At 48.5% G+C, this 16,991-nt stretch overlaps 1 protein-coding gene across 1 annotated transcript in view; it reads right to left on the reverse strand.

Moving 5' to 3' along the window:
* Positions 1-3,704: 3,704 nt before the first annotated feature.
* LOC116545615 (nuclear RNA export factor 2-like) overlaps positions 3,705-16,991 on the reverse strand; it is a 58,322-nt gene continuing 45,035 nt past the window's right edge. The window contains exons 4-23 of the mRNA XM_032272148.1: positions 13,324-13,507; positions 12,942-13,095; positions 12,545-12,628; positions 12,329-12,433; positions 12,131-12,211; positions 11,905-11,974; positions 11,660-11,748; positions 11,432-11,539; positions 11,129-11,238; positions 9,361-9,397; positions 8,916-8,984; positions 8,771-8,826; positions 8,523-8,630; positions 8,344-8,402; positions 8,102-8,217; positions 7,962-8,004; positions 7,300-7,372; positions 6,588-6,770; positions 4,127-4,187; positions 3,705-3,977 (exon numbers count right to left, since the gene is read on the reverse strand). Coding sequence (XP_032128039.1) covers positions 3,933-3,977; positions 4,127-4,187; positions 6,588-6,770; positions 7,300-7,372; positions 7,962-8,004; positions 8,102-8,217; positions 8,344-8,402; positions 8,523-8,630; positions 8,771-8,826; positions 8,916-8,984; positions 9,361-9,397; positions 11,129-11,238; positions 11,432-11,539; positions 11,660-11,748; positions 11,905-11,974; positions 12,131-12,211; positions 12,329-12,433; positions 12,545-12,628; positions 12,942-13,095; positions 13,324-13,507 — 1,835 coding nt within the window. The 3' untranslated portion in view covers positions 3,705-3,932. The remainder of the gene's footprint in view (positions 3,978-4,126; positions 4,188-6,587; positions 6,771-7,299; positions 7,373-7,961; positions 8,005-8,101; positions 8,218-8,343; positions 8,403-8,522; positions 8,631-8,770; positions 8,827-8,915; positions 8,985-9,360; positions 9,398-11,128; positions 11,239-11,431; positions 11,540-11,659; positions 11,749-11,904; positions 11,975-12,130; positions 12,212-12,328; positions 12,434-12,544; positions 12,629-12,941; positions 13,096-13,323; positions 13,508-16,991) is intronic.

Here is a 16,991-nt window from a genome sequence, read left to right on the forward strand (position 1 = left end):
AGAGAGGAGCTACCCTCTCTGCTGACAGCTGAACACTTGTTGGGATGACTTGCCTAGCAGAGAGGAGCTACCCTCTATGCTAGGAGAGGAACACTCATTGGAACACCCTGGCTGTAGAAACGAGATGTCCCCTGTGGATTTCCTCTGAGCTGTTCTATTGCTCAATAAAGCTCCTCTTCGTCTTGCTCACCCTCCACTTGTCTGCATACTTTATTCTTCCTGGGCACAAGAAAAGAACTCAGGTCCTGTCAAATGAGGGTAAAGAAGCTGTAACACAAACAGGGCTGAGACATGCCCCTTGCTCACCATGTTGCAGGTGAAGAGAAGGAAAGAAGAGCTGCGGCCATTTGGGGAACCCAGACTGAGGAGCTCACTGAGCCAGGGCTGTGACTCTGTCTTTGAGTCAGTGAAGTTCCTGGCGTCTCCTAGCTTCCGGGCACCACTGTGGTCCCCAGTGCCAACTGTGGAAGCTCTGGTGCACCTGGTCTAGCTGCAGCTTAGTGGAGAGCTGACACATGCTGGCACCTGGAGCTCCCTGCCCTGCCTGCAGCAGTGGCCGTTTCTGACTGCACAGTACTTGGACCACACACTTGCTCACACACCCTTCCCTGCTCCCTGCAGTCTCCCGTGGCAGGTGTGTGACACAGGCCGGTAGCATGAGACAAGTGCAGTCTGCCAGGTCGAGTGGGTGGAATGAACACAGTGGGCCCGAGAAAAACTCAAGCAAAGGTGCCACCAGCCACAGAGGTTTCTAGCCAGAAAAGTGACACCCCAAAGATCCCATAACAGTACGAACATCATAGTGTGTACTTACACAAAACTAGATGGTATAGCCTACTACACACCTACGCTATATGCTATAACCTATTCCTCCTAGGCTGCAAATCAGTACAGTGTGTTACTGTAATGGATACTTTAAGCAATGGTAACACAATGGTAAGTATTTGTGTATCTGAACATAGAAGAGGTACAATAAAAATAGGATATAAAAGATAAAAATAGCTACCTGTATAGGGCAGCTCCATTATAATCTGGTAGAACTACTGTCATATATGTGGTCCATCGTTAACTGAAACATTGTGTGGAAAGAGAGAAGAGAGAGAGAAGCAGTAATTCTCATTGTTAAAGAGAAATCCTAAACAAAACACTTAGGTTCATTGATTGACTTCCCAGATAACAGAGCAGAAAAATAATGGTTCTCTGTGTAATTATAGGTTTTGAGTCCCTGGACATTAATTTACAAGTTTGTTTCTCTAGGGAAAGTTGCTTAACTTCTCATAACTCCTGTACCCTGAGCTGAATAATATCAACAATGAACAGTAACTTGAATAGCTGTAAGGATTAAATTAGATAAAGTACCCACTGATTAAAATCCTCGTGAAAACATCAATAATCTTTTTGCAGGCCACCTTCCAGAGAGAGGAACAACTCTGTTTTCACATAATCCTCGCTTAAGAATGCTTTTATTCACGATAAAATTGTGAAGCGATTTATGGAGAATATAAACACCACGTTCTGGTTATGAGTAACATCTGAGGAGTAAAGGAAGGACAACTGAAATGAGGGGATGGGCTCAAACATTTGTCAAGTTTATTGCTTAATCTGGGTAGTGGATACACAAGTGTTCACTTCATGGCTCTCTATAACATTTTGCACATTTGATATGTTGGATTAGTAACAAACATTTTAGAAGCTGAAGGTTTATTCTGTCATAAATGTATATTCATGTTACCAAACGACTAAAATACAGCTAATTATAGAGATGAAAATATCAATAACCAGCAACCCATCATTGCTGGAAAGAGAACTGTTAACATTTTCCTGGGTTTCATTCCCTTCTTTTTCGTTTGCTTGCATTCGTGCAAATATATTGCATGTATATAGCGTTGACATTTCATAGAACTGTGATATATACACAGTTTTGTGCTTTATTGTTTTGTTGATGTTTTAATTAATATTAAATATTTTGCTATGGGGAAAGTATTGAAGTTTGATTTTTATCGAACCGTCTATAGATGCATCTGTCTCATTTCTAAAACAATGCATCTGAATGCACGGATTGGAAATGCCAAATCTGTTTTATATTAAGTAATGTTACAAATCTGGGACTGCTCCTGAGCTTTTCATAGTCTTCCTTTAAACTGTATGCCAACCAGTCTGTTCCAAACAAAGATGAAGGTGCAGCACCACAGAACAATTACATTGCCTGGCAATGCAAACCCCATTTACACAACTCTCCTTTTGGATGGTGGGGAGGAATAACAATAAATACAATGAATGACGCAAATGCATATTCATCACTAGAAGATGCTGGGCGTTTGATATGGTTTGTCTCCGTGTCCCCACTCATGTAAAATTATAATCCCCAAGTGTCAGGGGTGGGGACTGGTGGGAGGTGATTGGATCAAGGTAGCAGATTAACCCTTGCTGTTCTCATGATAGTGAGTAAGTTCTCATAAGATCTGATGGTTTAAAAGTGTGGCGCTTTCTCTCTCTCTCTCTCTCTCTCTCTCTCTCTCTCTCTCTCTCTCTCTCTCACTCTCTGTCTCCTGCCACCACGTAAGACGTGCCTTGCTGGCCCTTTGACTTCTGCCATGATTGTAAGTTTCCTGATGTCTCCCCAGCCATGCATCCTGTACAGCCTGCAGAACTGTTAGTTAAACCACTTTTCTTTATAAATTGCCCAGTCTTGGGTAGTACTTTATAGCGATGTGAAAATGTACAATACAGCTTTGCTCTGAGTGCTTTCAATGCAGTGATCCATTTAATCCAAGGCTTAGAGAGGTACAGGAGCTTGCCTTTGACTGTTGAGGCGCTACAGGGAAGAACAAGATGGACATTATTCTTTTTGTAATGACAACTACCCCCTTAGTTCCTAGTTTTAAGAAATTCACATTCCAACATATGGCTCCCTAATGTACATGCACATAAAGAACTGAAAAGTGCAAGTGGTAGGAAATAATGTATGTCAAACACGAAAGTGGAGGCATAATTTGTAAACTGGTGGTACCTCTCCTATGTCATCATTTATAGGACTATGACTTGACAACGTCATACTGCTATTATTTTAATTTTGAAAAGTATGCCTGCTGATTGTCTAACGTGCAAGCATCTCAGAAGTGTAGGCAATAAATTGTGCAAATGTCCCACTCAACTCTTGCCTGCAGTTTGGAACTGACCACCTTATGGTCGGTTCTCGACAACTGCTAAATGCCAGTCGTTGAGAACCGACCGTAAGGTGAGATTCTGTGCTACTGCTGTTTGTTTAGAAGTGAAAATAAATGGCTGAACACCGTCGAGAACATGGACATGGAGCACCCGATGTCAGCTCTCTGAGGAGTGCGCTGGGCCGACGGGCTGAGTCTTCCTCCCTCTGCAGGTGCTGACCTGAGACTCCTCCTCGAATAGTGCACCTTCGGGAAAGGGAGGGGCCGAGACGGTGGATGAAAGCTCCTGGTGTGCCAAGGTAACATGCCTGCTTCTGTGGGCCTCCAGGTCGAGCATCTGTCTCTCAAGGTCAATCTCTGGAAGGAGCGTGTGTACTTTCTCATCAGGGTTTACTGACAAAATTACCTATGAAGGAAAGCCAGATCGATGTATCTGCTAAGGCCGGCCAGGGGTGAACAGGTATGCAGGGCTTTCAGTCCTGGCCCCACTGGCGCATGGTTGGGGCAGGAGAAGAGCAATCCAGGGCACACAACGTACAACGTGCAACATCACTCTTTATTATGAAAATAAACAGCGATAATGAGTGGGGCAAATACACAGAGCAAGTGGCTCTTCGGGTGGTTATGGCATGCAGTCTGCCAGTTAACTTTGGCTTCCTGATCGGCCAGGCCTCCAACGCCGCTCCTGGGCATGGCCTTAGGCTGGTGAAAAGAGGAAACAAAGAGGATGTGAACGAAGACAAAGAAGACATGGAAGGGCTCCTTTCAGGGGATCTGCTTGAAGGCCTCCGCTGGGATCTTGCCCTGGGTCTAGAGGAAGTAAAGAAAAGAAGGAGTTGGGATGTTAGCAGAGCCAGGTGCCCTGAGTTCCATCCCCACGCTACCTGGCCTCCATCTTCTTGGCCCTCCCGACGGCCCAGAGACAGCCGTCTTTTGCCCACTTGATTCCCAGACCTCACCTGGAGCATAGTGAAGACCTGACCAGCTCTGGTGTAGTTCCACTCATTGTCCTGAAGGCACCTGGGGTGGGAGAAGAACAGGTGGCTCTCCATTACTGCCTCAGGACAGGCACGCCGACCGTGCAATGCCACACTTACTCTATGCTACCTTTTTTCTGGGACACACGTATCAATATGAGCACTCTTGTAACCATGAAAAAAGGCCTAGGGAAAACCAAAACTCCTATCCCTGACATTCATGCCCACTAGAATTCAAATCGGAGCTTAATACATACTGGTAAAGAAAGATGTTCAAGAAATAACAAGTGGAAATTCAATAATACGTTTCTTTTTTATTGAGATATAATGCACATACTGTAGCAGTCACACCATTTTAAGGTGTACAATTCAGTGCCTTTACGTATATTCACAAGATTGTGCAACCATCACAACTATCTAATCCCAAACTATTTTGATCACCTCAAAAAGAAACTCCTTAACTGTTAGAGATCACTCCCCGTTCTCCCTCTTCCCCGGATCTTGGCAACCACTACTCTGCTCTCCGTTTCTAGGGATCTGCCCATTCTGAACGCTTCATGTGAATGGAATCATCTAATTATGTGGCTCTTTCTGACTGCCTGCTCTCACTTAGCACACAATGTTTTCAAGGTTCACCCATGTCATAGTATATATCACAACTACATTCTTTTGTATGAATGAATACTATTGCAATAGTATACCACCGTATGGATGCACCACATTAATCTATCCATTCATCAGCTAAAGGTCACTCGATGTGTTTCCATTTTTTGGCTATTTCGAATAATACCACCATGAAAATTCATGTGCAAGTTGTTGAATGGGCATATACTTTCATTTCCTTTGGTATACACTTAGGCGTGGGATTACTGGGTCATGTGTTAACTCCGTATTTAAGATTTTGAGGAACTGCCAAAATCTTTTCCCCAGCGACTGCTCCATTTTATGTTCCCAGCAGTGATACATGAGATTTGCAATTTCTCTGCATTCTCCCCGACATTTGTAATGTTTTCTTTCATTGACTAAAGCTATCCTAGCAGGTATGAAGTGGTAACTCAGTGTGGTTTTGATACGCATTTCCCTAACGACTAATGATGTTGAGAAGTTTTGCACGTGCTTGTTGGTCGTCTTTGGAGAAACATCTATTCAAATCATCTCCCCATTTTCTAACTGGGTGGCTTGTCTGTTGCTTGTTGAGTTGCAAGGGTTCTTCTTGTCAGCGATGGGATTTGCAAATATTTTCCCCTGTTCCACCGAGTCGGTTTTCCACTTTCTTGAGAGTGTCTGTTGATGCACCAAAGCTTTTAATTTAGATGAAGTCCAACTTACCTTCCCCCCCACCCCTTTGGTTGCTTGTGCTTTTGGTTTGATGTGTAAGAAATGGTTGCCTAATTCAAGGTCATGAAGCTGTACACTTATAGTGTTTTACAGTTCTAGCTCTTACTTTTAGGTCCTGGATCCATTTTCGGTCAGTGTTTGCACATGATGTGAGTTAGGGGCCAAAAGTAATTATTTTGCAAGTGGATATCCACTTGTCCCAGCAACAACTGTAAAGAAGACTATTTTTTTCCTCCACTGGATTTTTTTCAGCACCCTGAATGATAATCAACTGGACATAAATGAGTCGGATTACTTGTGGACTGTCAATTTTATTCCACTGATTCCCACGTCTGTTCCTATGTCAGGACAATGCACTCTTGATTAATGTAGTTTTGTAGCAAGTTCTGAAATCGGCAAGTGTGAGTTTTCTAACATTGTTCCTCTCTTTCAAGATGGTTTTGGCTGTTTTGGGTCCACTGTATTTCCACATGAATTTTGGGGTTACCCTGTCAATTTCTGCAAAGAAGCCAGCTGGGATTCTGGCAGGGACTTCAATCAATCTGTAGGTTGTTCTGGGTGGTACCGGCGTCTTAATGATATTAAGCCTCCCGATGGATGAACGTGGGATGTCTTTCCATTTATTTAAATCTTCTTTCGTTTTTTTTCAGCAGTGTTTTGCAGATTTCAGAGTATAAGATTTGTGCTGCTTCTCTTAAGTTTGTTCCTACTTATTTTATTTTTTCCGATGCTACTGTAAATGGACTTCTTTCCTTAGTTTCATTTTTTTGGATTGTCCATTGCAACTACATAGAAGTGCGAATGATTTCTGTATATTGTATCTTGTAACCTTGCAGAACTGGTTTATTAGTAGTTTGTTGTGCTGGATTCTTGTAGATTTTACATGCGGAAGGTAATGTCATTTGGGCATTGTGTCATTTGAACACTTATTTACCTATACCAGTATAAAAGCATGATACCTTTTTCATGGGCCCACTTTTTTTTTTTTTTTCCGAAGCAAAATATCCAGGTTGTTATTTTTCCAAATTGCACGTGAGTCTCCACTCCACTGCTCACTCCTATGATGTCCCAACTCCCCTCATCCCCATGTACTCCCAGCACTCACTTCTGAGACCATTCCAGCTTCATCCCAGACTGGGCAGAGAAAGCCTGCACCATTTCCTGCTGCTCCCGGGAGAGGGAGGGCTCAGAGCTGGAGGAGGGTGTGGACACTGGGATGGAGAAGGCACTCTGAGTCTCTTGGGGGCTGGCGTCCCTCACAAACAGCTCGTCATTCACGATGCACAGACTGGAGGAAAGAAAAATGCACCCTCAAACTGGACAGGTAGACAACTCTACACCCCCGACAACAGGATCCTTCTTAACCACTGCCACTCAACAACCAAATTCCTTCCATATCCCTACTGTGCCTGCCTCCCGGATTTTTTTGGCTGGTACCCTCTAACCCTCCCATGGAGTCCACTTTTGGAGAGACTACCAGCTTCACTAGATTTTCAGATCTAAGCCCAACACGTTTACCCTGTACGAGAGCCCAAGGAAGTGGATAGCCTTATTCCGCTTTTCAGAGAAAGACACTGAATCACAGAGAGGTCGGCTAAGTTGATGAAGGTCACACAGTTTGTGAGTGTTGCGGTGAGGAAGAGAACCCTACTCCGACTCCAGGGCCCATACTCTTAAACACTAGGCGAGGCTGCCCCTTGGATCTACCTGTTGGCCTTCCACCATATTGAGAACACCCCGAGGACTGCACCCACCACATTCCCACAACACTATCCCCAGGCTGGGATGGGTGCTCCCACCCACAACACAGAACTAACCTGGAATTGCTACCAGGGGTAGCAATGAAGGTCCGGGTGAAGGCGAGAACAGAACCCTGAGACTGTCCTTCCACTTCAAAGACAACAAACACCACCACCTTAGAGTTACACAGGCTTTACATGCTCACACGGTGATCCCCAGTCAGAGCCTCGCTTGACACTCACACAGAAGCGGGGCAGACCAGGACAACTGTTCACATGGAGTCAGGAGGATGTGGCAGGAATGGGGAGGGCAACAACGGGAACAATCTGCTCCCAGTGATAGGGCCCCGATCATGTGTGGGGCCCTGTGAAAACCACAAGTTCACTTGATTCCTATTTCACAGTAGCCCAAGAGATGGGTCATTGTTGGCCCCATTTTGCAAATGAGGAAACTGAAGGGTTAAGTAACCAGCACAAGTTCACAGGGTAAGAACCTGGGATGAGAGCTGTCAGACTCCACAGTCTGTGTCCTTAAAGCACGCCTGAGCTGTGCAGGGCAGACAGGCATGGACCTAGTTCAGACCAGGGTGGTTTGCGGGCGCAGTGGGGGTGGGAAAACATGGAGGGAAGACGAGGAGGGAAAGGGACAAAATCAGGGAAGCTGGGAGAGTTCTGAGAGGGAGCCCAGCCAGAGGGGGGAAGCAGTGGGGATCTGGGGAGGGGACTCTACAGACACTCACCTTCCTTGAACACCCCGTTGACAGAAAAGCAGAGCATCCATTTCTGAAAGGGAAGAGCTCTAAGTGCTCAGGATCCTCCTTAACCTCCTTACCCACCTCTGGCTCTCTGGGCCTGCCCGAGGCAAGAAGCAGGTGCTCACCGTCTGGTACCACATGTCCACCAGGATGGAGCTGAGGTCATGCTGAGTCTTGGGCAATGCACTGAGGAAGTCCACAATGTCACGTTTTGTGTGTTTCAGCAGTTCCTCCCTCAGGTCTGTAGAGGAGAGGAGAAGGAAGGAATGGGGGGGGGGCGGGGGCTGCCACACTCTGATCTGTGGCCTCTGTGATTGTTCCTGCCACACCCCCTTACCTTGCCCACTCTTCCCCCTCACACACTTACATGGGTCCTTGAGTGTTTTTATATTCCTGCTATCCTCGAAGTACTGGCTCAAGCTCTTCCTAGGAGAGAAAGAGGAGCAGGTGTGGGTGGTCCGGCCAGTGTGGACATTTCCAGGAGCTGGCCTGTGTCTGCTGGGAAGACACACAGCCACGGAGCAGGGTCTGAGCCCCGATACTCACGGGGCTGAGTCCTCGGGGTTGAAGGGAATAGTCACGGAGAAGCAGGCCTCCTCATGGTAAGCACCAAGGAGGCCCCGTCTATCTCCAGAGTCATAGATCGAGTAATACCTGTGGGGAAGCAGCGAGGATAGGCTATCTCTGTGGCCTGGGCCCCAAATGAGACTGGAAAACTCCCGTGAACTGATCTGTTCATGGGTGGCCCAGTCTGCCTCAGCCCTCCACTTCCTCATGGTCCCAGGGATACTCACTGCTGCAGGAACCGCAGGACTATATGCTTTAGGGTCTCAGATCCATTACAGCTTTCCTGAAATCAAAAGACAATTTGGACCTATGCAGTGGACAAAGCCTCCCTTACAACACTCCAAATCTTGTCGTTTGGTCCTTCTTCCTCACCTCGCAGGGTTTCATTAACTCAGAGCTGTCAATGTCAACAGTCGTTGCTGAGGATAACTCTCGGCCGTCCTGGAGAAGGAAACAGGAAGTCGGCAGTGGAGACCAAGGAGGTGGAGCTGGATGACCCATAAGATGAACATGCCCGGGGAGAAAAAGCATCAGAAGCCAGGTGGGAAATGGCCCTGGAATTTCCAGTGGGCGGCTTTCTCATGAGGTGCCAGACATCTCTACAATTACATGCCAGCATGGGTGTTTGTGCACGTGTGTGTTTATGGACACATTTTTCCAGGCAGAATATTCTTGTCCTTTTCCAGAATCCATGCCTCTAAAATGGATGAGGGTCTGACACAAGCATGTAGTCTAGGCAAGATCCAAAGGACTTGAGGGCAGGTGTGGAGGTCATGTTCTGGAGTAGGAGGAGACTGACGGTATGATAGATACTTACCAGGCGTAACAACTTGGGGAAACAATCCTGGATGGCGCTGTCCGAAACCAAAAATAGAATGAAGTGACTGACAGTTCAGGGTTGTGTGGCCTCTCTCCCTCTCCTTTCTCCTGGTTAGCTTCCACCTAGACTGCCCTGACTCCCTTTTCTCCAGTGCCACAAGAAGCAGCATTGGGAGCCCAGGCTCCAGGGCTTTCTTCCCCTCCCTCTCTTCCTCGCCTTTTTCCAAGCCAACATGGAAGGCTCTGCAGGGAGCAGGAAATGGGGTGGGAACCCAGGGCTCTGCTACCTCACTGGCTGTCCATCAACCTGGCCAAGAGCAGGTAAGCCCTTAGGGATGGCCCAGGGTGCTGGGACAGGGAGGTGAGTGAGGCCGGGCTCAGGAGGCAGGAAGGCGGGGGGGGGGGATGACAGTAGAAATGGGGTGAAGGTAGGGGTGGGAGAGACGGGGGAGACATAGGAGATGAGAGACAAAGGAGAAGCAGGACGCAAAGCAAAGGGAAGGGAAAGATGCTCTACTGTGCGGGTGGACTTCAGGGAGGAAGAGAGGAGAAAAGGGCTCCCCTGCTGCAGCCCTTTCCCTCACCGTCCCCTGGCTGGCCCTGGGGACCGAGGCAGGAAAGGAAAACATGTACCTGTTGGGCCGGGGCCCGCTGGATGCAGCTGGAGCCTTTCTCACCTGTGTGAGCTCAGTCTGAGCTGGGCATGGGAAACAGAGCAGCCACGGGGACAGGAGACCTTCTCCCAGGAGGAGTGAAGGGTCAGGCCCCAGCTCAGCATGGGGTTCAGACTCTGGGGACCCCCTCTCGCGGCCACTGCATTCTCTTCTGATGGTCCCTGGAGCCTGCGCCCCAATGTGCTGACACCTTGACCGAGGAAGGCTACCCGTCTCTGGCTACCCAGGGCTCCTCTGAGGGCCCAGGCAAGACAATGTGAGGTGTGGAAGGAAGGAGGGGCAGTGGCTTGAGAGGTCTGTCTTTCTGTCTCCTCAACCTCCTCTGCCCAGTGCCTTCCACTCCTGACTCGGGAATGTGGCCCACTTCTGGTTCCCTGACTCGTTAAAGCCAGGTTTCTCCTCAAGGAGGGCCCAGCTTCTGGCATGCGGCCAGAGGAAGAGATGGCAAGACAGCAGCCACCCAGGACCTCGGCCCCTAGCATGGGACAGGGAAGCCCTCACGCCAGCCCAGGACAGGGGCGTGGACCTTTCTGGAGCAAGAGAAGGAGAACCCCTATCGGGAGAGTGGAGGGAACTCCCATCTCACCATGGAGGCAGGAAGGCCTGTCTCAGCATGAGGCCCAGGGCCACAGGACTCTTCTCGGTCCAGGGCACCAGCATCTGAATACTGCTGGTCCTGGGGAGGTGGGGGAGCCCCACTTCCTGGAGCACACTCACAGAAGACGCGCTGGAGGAGGCCGGGCAGAGACAGGAGGGAAAGGCACCCCAGAGCAGGTGAGAGGAGCATGTCAGAGGAAGGAAAGGAGACAGCTAAGCACAGATGAGTCAGTGATGCCAGGAGGTAGGGGGGGGAGGGGGGGGAGACAGGGAGAGAGAGGGATAGATAAGGAGAGAGAGAGAGAGGGAGAGTGTGTGGTGTGTGTGTGTGTGTGTGTGTGGTGTGTGTGTGTGTGGGGGGGGGGGAGGGTAGGAGGTCTGTGGTCCTCCCAGAGGACCAAGGCTACCTCTTCCTGGAAAGGGGCACTTTCAGATACACTTCAGTCATCCAGGGAGCAAAGGTGCCCAGGAAGGGCAACAGGGGTTGTCACTGACCTTACATAGGCGGACTCGTCAGAGAATGTGCTGCACAAAGGGTTCCCTTCTAGCCACAGCTCTTCGAGCTTCAGCCCTTTGACCTTGCCCAACTCCCACACCGACTTCAGCTAAGAAAGATGGGGAGGAAACTGGAGAAGGAGGGCCAGGGAAAGACAGACACCCGGGACCCTGGGCCCCAAATTCCCCCAGCCCTCACAGTCACCTACAGACACCAGACACCTCTGCCTGCCTATTGCCAACATCCTGATGTGTACTGCCATCCATCCTCCACCCAAAGTTGATCTGGCTCCCCCTTCTCACCTCATTTTTGGAGAGGTTCAGGATCTTGACTTTGGGGGCCTTCTCTGTAATGTCGGACAGGCCATCCAGCTGGTACAGTTTGTTGTTGCACAAGTTCAAAGACAGTAGCTTTGGGTCAAGAAGAGTTAGTGTGGCAGCTACTGTCTTGCGCCTCAGAGACAAATCTGCCCTCCACCTTTTCTCTTCCACCCCTCTAACTAAAAACCAGCACTTGGCCTAAGGCTTCACCTCAGGGAAATTCGATTCAATGATCTTCAGGGTGGCAGCCATGCAGTTTCTTCGATTCAGGATTATATCAATATCACGGCCCGTCAAGTCTTCAGGAAGCCAAGAGAAGAGAATCAGAAGACTGGGAGGGCCCTGGCTGGACCAGAGCCAGCACCAACCCCTCCCTAAATTGCCATCCCTAAGTTTCCCTCCCGGGCAGACTGCTCTGCCCCCACTTGCCTTAGAATTGCTGCTGTCAGCCATACCTGGGTCAAAGCGGAGACTTTGGAGATCAAGAGCTTGCTGGAAGACATCATATCGTTTGTCCATGGTCAGCTATAGAGACAGAGATGAAGACAGAGACTCTGAGGCTCTGGTGGTGGTGGTGGTGGTGGTAGTGGTGGTGGTGGTGGTGACAGGGAAAGAGGGGGCCAGGGGAAGAAGAGGTGCATCCAGGAAGTGGGCATGCAATGATCCTGGAGTCTGTATTACCTTTAGCAACTCCATGTGGCTTGGCTTCAACTTATTCTTCACAGAGAAGGGCGCAGTAGAATGATTGACAAATATACATATCTGCAGGAAGGAGACGTGGGGTAAGTACCAGGACCTCTAATCCCAATGAGGATGACCAGCCTCCTGGCCTGTCCTCCTGCCCAGAGACTAAGGACAGGGAATGCCCTCCGCACACACCTTCCGGTTGTGGTCATCACAAATCGTATAGTTGACATCCTTCAATGCAGAGGCAGTACTAGCACCTTGCACAAAGAAGTGTGCCCGATTTTGGAAGTAGTGGAACTACAGGGAGTGAAGGCAAGAGCAACGGTGTCAGAGGCCAATGGCCCCTGCTGAGCCAGGCCTCTCCCCGTACCCCGTGCCCACTCATCTGGCTTCACCATGCTCTCTTACATCAAGCGGAGTGAAGGGGACACTGCAATGGCTCTGGATTGAATTCATTAGCCATGCCTTGTCATACTTTCCCCCGTACGGAATCTGAGGGTAAAAACAAGACACAGGAGAGAAGGGAGAGACAACATGGAACAAATGATGGAGAACAGAACCAACCAGCTCTTTTTTCTTTCTTTTTTATTCCAGCCTTCTACTTAGCTTGGACTTTTAAAGAAGCGACCGCTGACATGATTTCTTATTTATTTGTGTGCCAAATATGGATTCCCAAAACTCCCTTTCCCCCCATTCCGAAGCTCTCCTGCAAATAATCAATTTAGGGTGTTTTAAGTGGTCTTCCTTCTATCAGTATCAGGTTCCAGAGTAGTCCACCTAATGCAGACCTCACCAAGATACTCACTGTGACCTTGAACCAGGCCCTCGTTTTTCCATCTTGCGTGTCCTCCATCATTTTTCTCTCTGGACGTTTTCTGTTTCTCCACGTGGTAGTATGGATTTGGTCTTCACTATGCCATTTCACTAGCTTCCTGTTGCGTTCGATACTATAAGGAGTGCTGTGGGGAAGAGGCGAGAAGGTGGGTATCCATTAAATCTAAGAAAGCCTTCTATACCCGCCCCCCTCACTGACACCAGTGCTACAGTTAGGATTGCCTAGCCATTATTCCACTTCCAGCATTCCTCAGTTCTCTAATGAGAGAAAAAAAAGGAAGACCACGGAGAATAAAAGGGTTGCACAGTCCCGGGGGACTGCTACGTGCAAACCAGGCTGCCTGGTCACTTACTGTCTTAGTTGGCGGTCCTTGTGGACATCCCCCATCTCCAGGCTTCCATCATTCTCCTGGCGCTCTGAAGGCGGAAGCTCATGCCCACCGTGTTCGTAACGAGGGTTCCTCTTGTCAAAATTATCCTGGAAAGAACTCCCACCTTTCTTTCTTCCTTGAAAAGTGCTACCATGGTCATGGCATCCTGCAACTGGGAAGAAGAAGACAAGTTCGAAGACATGTCAATGGGTCAATGGCCCACTTACCACGTACCATGCCGTGGGCTAACTCCATGGTAGGGCAAACAGAGTGCCAACCCGCCCCAAGGGATCAATCACACAAGCCCCAGAAAACAAACTCCTCTGCCTGTCCAGATACAAGGGCCTTATCTCACAGGTGGCACAATCAGGGGAGGAATCTTGGGAGAGGAAGCAACTGTGGTGAACCTCTTAAAAAAATGGAGCAGGAATTATACAGAACAGAGGTGCGTGTGTCCATGGGTTAGACTACATACCAGACGCACACCTGGAGGGGGTCCTAATCTTGCCTTCTCTCAGGCTTCTCCAATCTAACACACCAACCACACCAACACCTGGAGACAACCTCTCTCGCACCTCCCAAATCCAGTCCCCCAAATGCATTCTGTGAACCATCAGCAAGCTGTACTTCTTTGCCGGTGTAGCACAGGCTTTAATGACAGGTGAGACTGAGGTAACAGCTTCCGAAGCTACCCCCCTACCTCCAGCCTTGCCCTCAACAATACTCAGTTGGAAATATCCAGAGCAGGCTTTCTTTTTGTCCAGCCTGAAATGCTTTCAGCCCAAGAGACAACTCTTCCCAAGCAAGTGACAGAATTCCCATAAAGAAAGAAAATCAGCAAAGATATTGAAAACCACTACAGTAACAGGATGTAAAGGACATAAGTAAAACACTGTGCCCAACAACGAAAGCAGAGCATGCTTTTCTTTCCCCCCCTACCGTCTTGTAGCATTCACGAAGGTAGACCATCTCCTGGGCCATCAAACAGACCTCAACCAATTTCAAAATGTACCCGTCGTCTCGGGGCACCCGTATGAATAAAATCTCGGTCACTGCTGATCTCTCTGCAATGTACTACTGATTACGGCCAGGCCTCAGATGAACTTCTGTGGGGGCTGGGGAAGGCGGGTCATTTCTTTCACTGTGTGTGACCCACTGTCAGGACAGTTCTGCTCCTCTCGGCTGCTTTGGGACTTTCCCTGTGTGCCATTAGAAGTGATATTAAAGGCCAGGCGCGGTGGCTCACGCCTGTAATCCCAGCACTTTGGGAGGCCGAGGCGGGTGGATCACGAGATCAAGAGATCGAGACCATCCTGGTCAACACGGTGAAACCCTGTCTCTACTAAAAAATACAAAAAATTAGCTGGGCATGGTGGCTCCTGCCTGTAATCCAGGCTACTCAGGAGGCTGAGGCAGGAGAATTGCCTGAACCCAGGAGGCGGAGGTTGCGGTGAGCCAAGATCGCGACATTGCATTCCAGCCTGGGTAACAAGAGCGAAACTCCGTCTCAAAAAAAAACAAAAAACAAAAAAGAAGTGATATTAAATGTAGGCAGAGCGTTTGACCTAGACATTCCTGATGCTCGGTCCCCAGATCTTGGAGGTGGACCTGGAGTGCTCACTTTCTCTCACACTCTACATCCAACCGATCAGGATGGATGTATCTTCTCTTGGCTCTACCTTTAAAATATATCCAGAGTCTGGCCACTTCTCACCCCCTCCATTGCTACCTACCCTGGCCAGGTCACCAACATCTGTCTCCTGCATTATGCTGCCTTCCAACTTGTCCTTCCGCTTTTGCCCTTGGCTCCCTTACCATCTATTTTCAACACAGCAGGCAGAGGGACCTTTTTAACGCCTAAGTCAAATCTTGTCATTCCTCTACTCAAAATCCTTTAAACGGGGTTTGGGGCCCATCGGTATGTTAAAAAGCTATGAGTCCATAACAATACGCAGCTACAGCGACAACAACGACGACAACAACAAAGACCCCTATTGCTGACATTTGGAGGATGCCCAGAAACCAACTCATTTTCACAAAAGTCCATAAATGAAAGGGAAAAAAAATCGAAGATTAAAATGAGGGTTAAGGGCACGTGGTGAATATATGGAGCACAGGATGGGTCAGCGTCATTTTTGAGAAGCAGCATTACTTCAGAAATAATGTCACTGAGGGGAAGAAGGGGTAAAAGTGAGCTATTCAACAGCTACAGCTACAGCCTCAGGCAAGGCTTTGAGTTGGAAGAGAGCACAGATGATAAAAAGCCACAGAGGTACGCGACAGAGAGAGATGCTGAAGACAAAGCACACACAGGCGCACATCCACTTGCTGAACTCTGGCATCTCAGCACAATCCCTGTCTCGCAGTTGTGCTGCCAGAATTACAGGCGACCTCAAGGGTACTGTAAAGCAGCTAGTGCTTCTCACCCAGACCGCCTGGGCTTCACCTCGGGCCCCACCATGATGTACTGGCTGATCCTCCCACACAGACATAGTAGTGAGTGTCCTTTATGACATCACGTGCGCTCCTACTGGTACTTCCTGTGTTATTTTGGAATTCTGCCTACGTCACTGCCATGCCACTCAGTGCATCAGCATCCCTGCTACGGCACAGAAAGAATGGGGTAAGAAGAAAACCAACACTTGCCCAGTGGCAACCAACAGTTGCTCCGTGTTGGGCAGACTCACTAGGTTTCTCTTGACCTCCTCACAGAAATCCCATGACAATTGTATCCACAGTCTCTTTTCAGATCATGGATATGACGCTCACAGACGTCGGGTACATTTCCCAGCCAAGTAAGTGGCAGAACAGGAATTATGTCGTCACCTATATTGGTCTGCCTCTACACCCCGAGTGCTCCTCCAGCAACTGCACTGGTTCTCCCTTAAATGGCAAGCTTTCAGGTCTCAAGGACAGACTTTGCTGAGCAGGCCAGGGATGATGTTTTGTGTTAGTCACTCCTGTTGGGGTGGGAACCAGGTGCCTTGGACAAGGTGGAGATCTCTGTCTTCGACCAGATGGGTGAAATCTGTTTGGGCCACGGGTTTTCAGATTAGGAGTCACTCTGGGCGGGTGGTGTCTGGCACAGAAGAAGGGCCTCATTAATATTTGTTAAAAGAATGCATGTGATGTAGGTTTGGGTTCATCGGCAAAACCACTTTTGAGGATACATCCATCTCAACCATTTCCACCGACGTCTATTTGTATTTATTCCAGACCTATTCGGGCCGCAGAACTATTTCATAACCTGCTTGCAAAACTAGAACGAACTACTTTTTCCTTCTGCAACATTAATATTTTTTTCATTAATGTATCCTTAGAAATAGAACTAAGCACCTCCCTGCAGACTAAGGCTAGAACGGCAGCTTTGAGGATCTCAGAGAAGGAGGCTTTTGCAAATAGTAGTGATGGAAATGAGGAGAGGCGTTCCCTGAATCCAGCAGACAGAGCTTTCTGGACATGTGGTCCCTGTAGGAAGAATGTTCTGGACCTACAGGCATGTTGTGTTCACTCAGCCTTCTGACAGACAGGAAGTACCATCCCTGTCTCAGGGAAAGGGAAGAGTGTGGGTCTGTGTGTCTGTGGAGCCCATGCAAGCAAGTGTTTGTATTTTGTATTCCATGCTTCTAGAATTAGGTTAAAGATAGGCA

This window comes from Sapajus apella, unplaced genomic scaffold (genome assembly GCF_009761245.1).
Source record: "Sapajus apella isolate SASKATOON/1434 unplaced genomic scaffold, GSC_monkey_1.0 scaffold310, whole genome shotgun sequence".
NCBI lineage: Eukaryota > Metazoa > Chordata > Mammalia > Primates > Cebidae > Sapajus > Sapajus apella.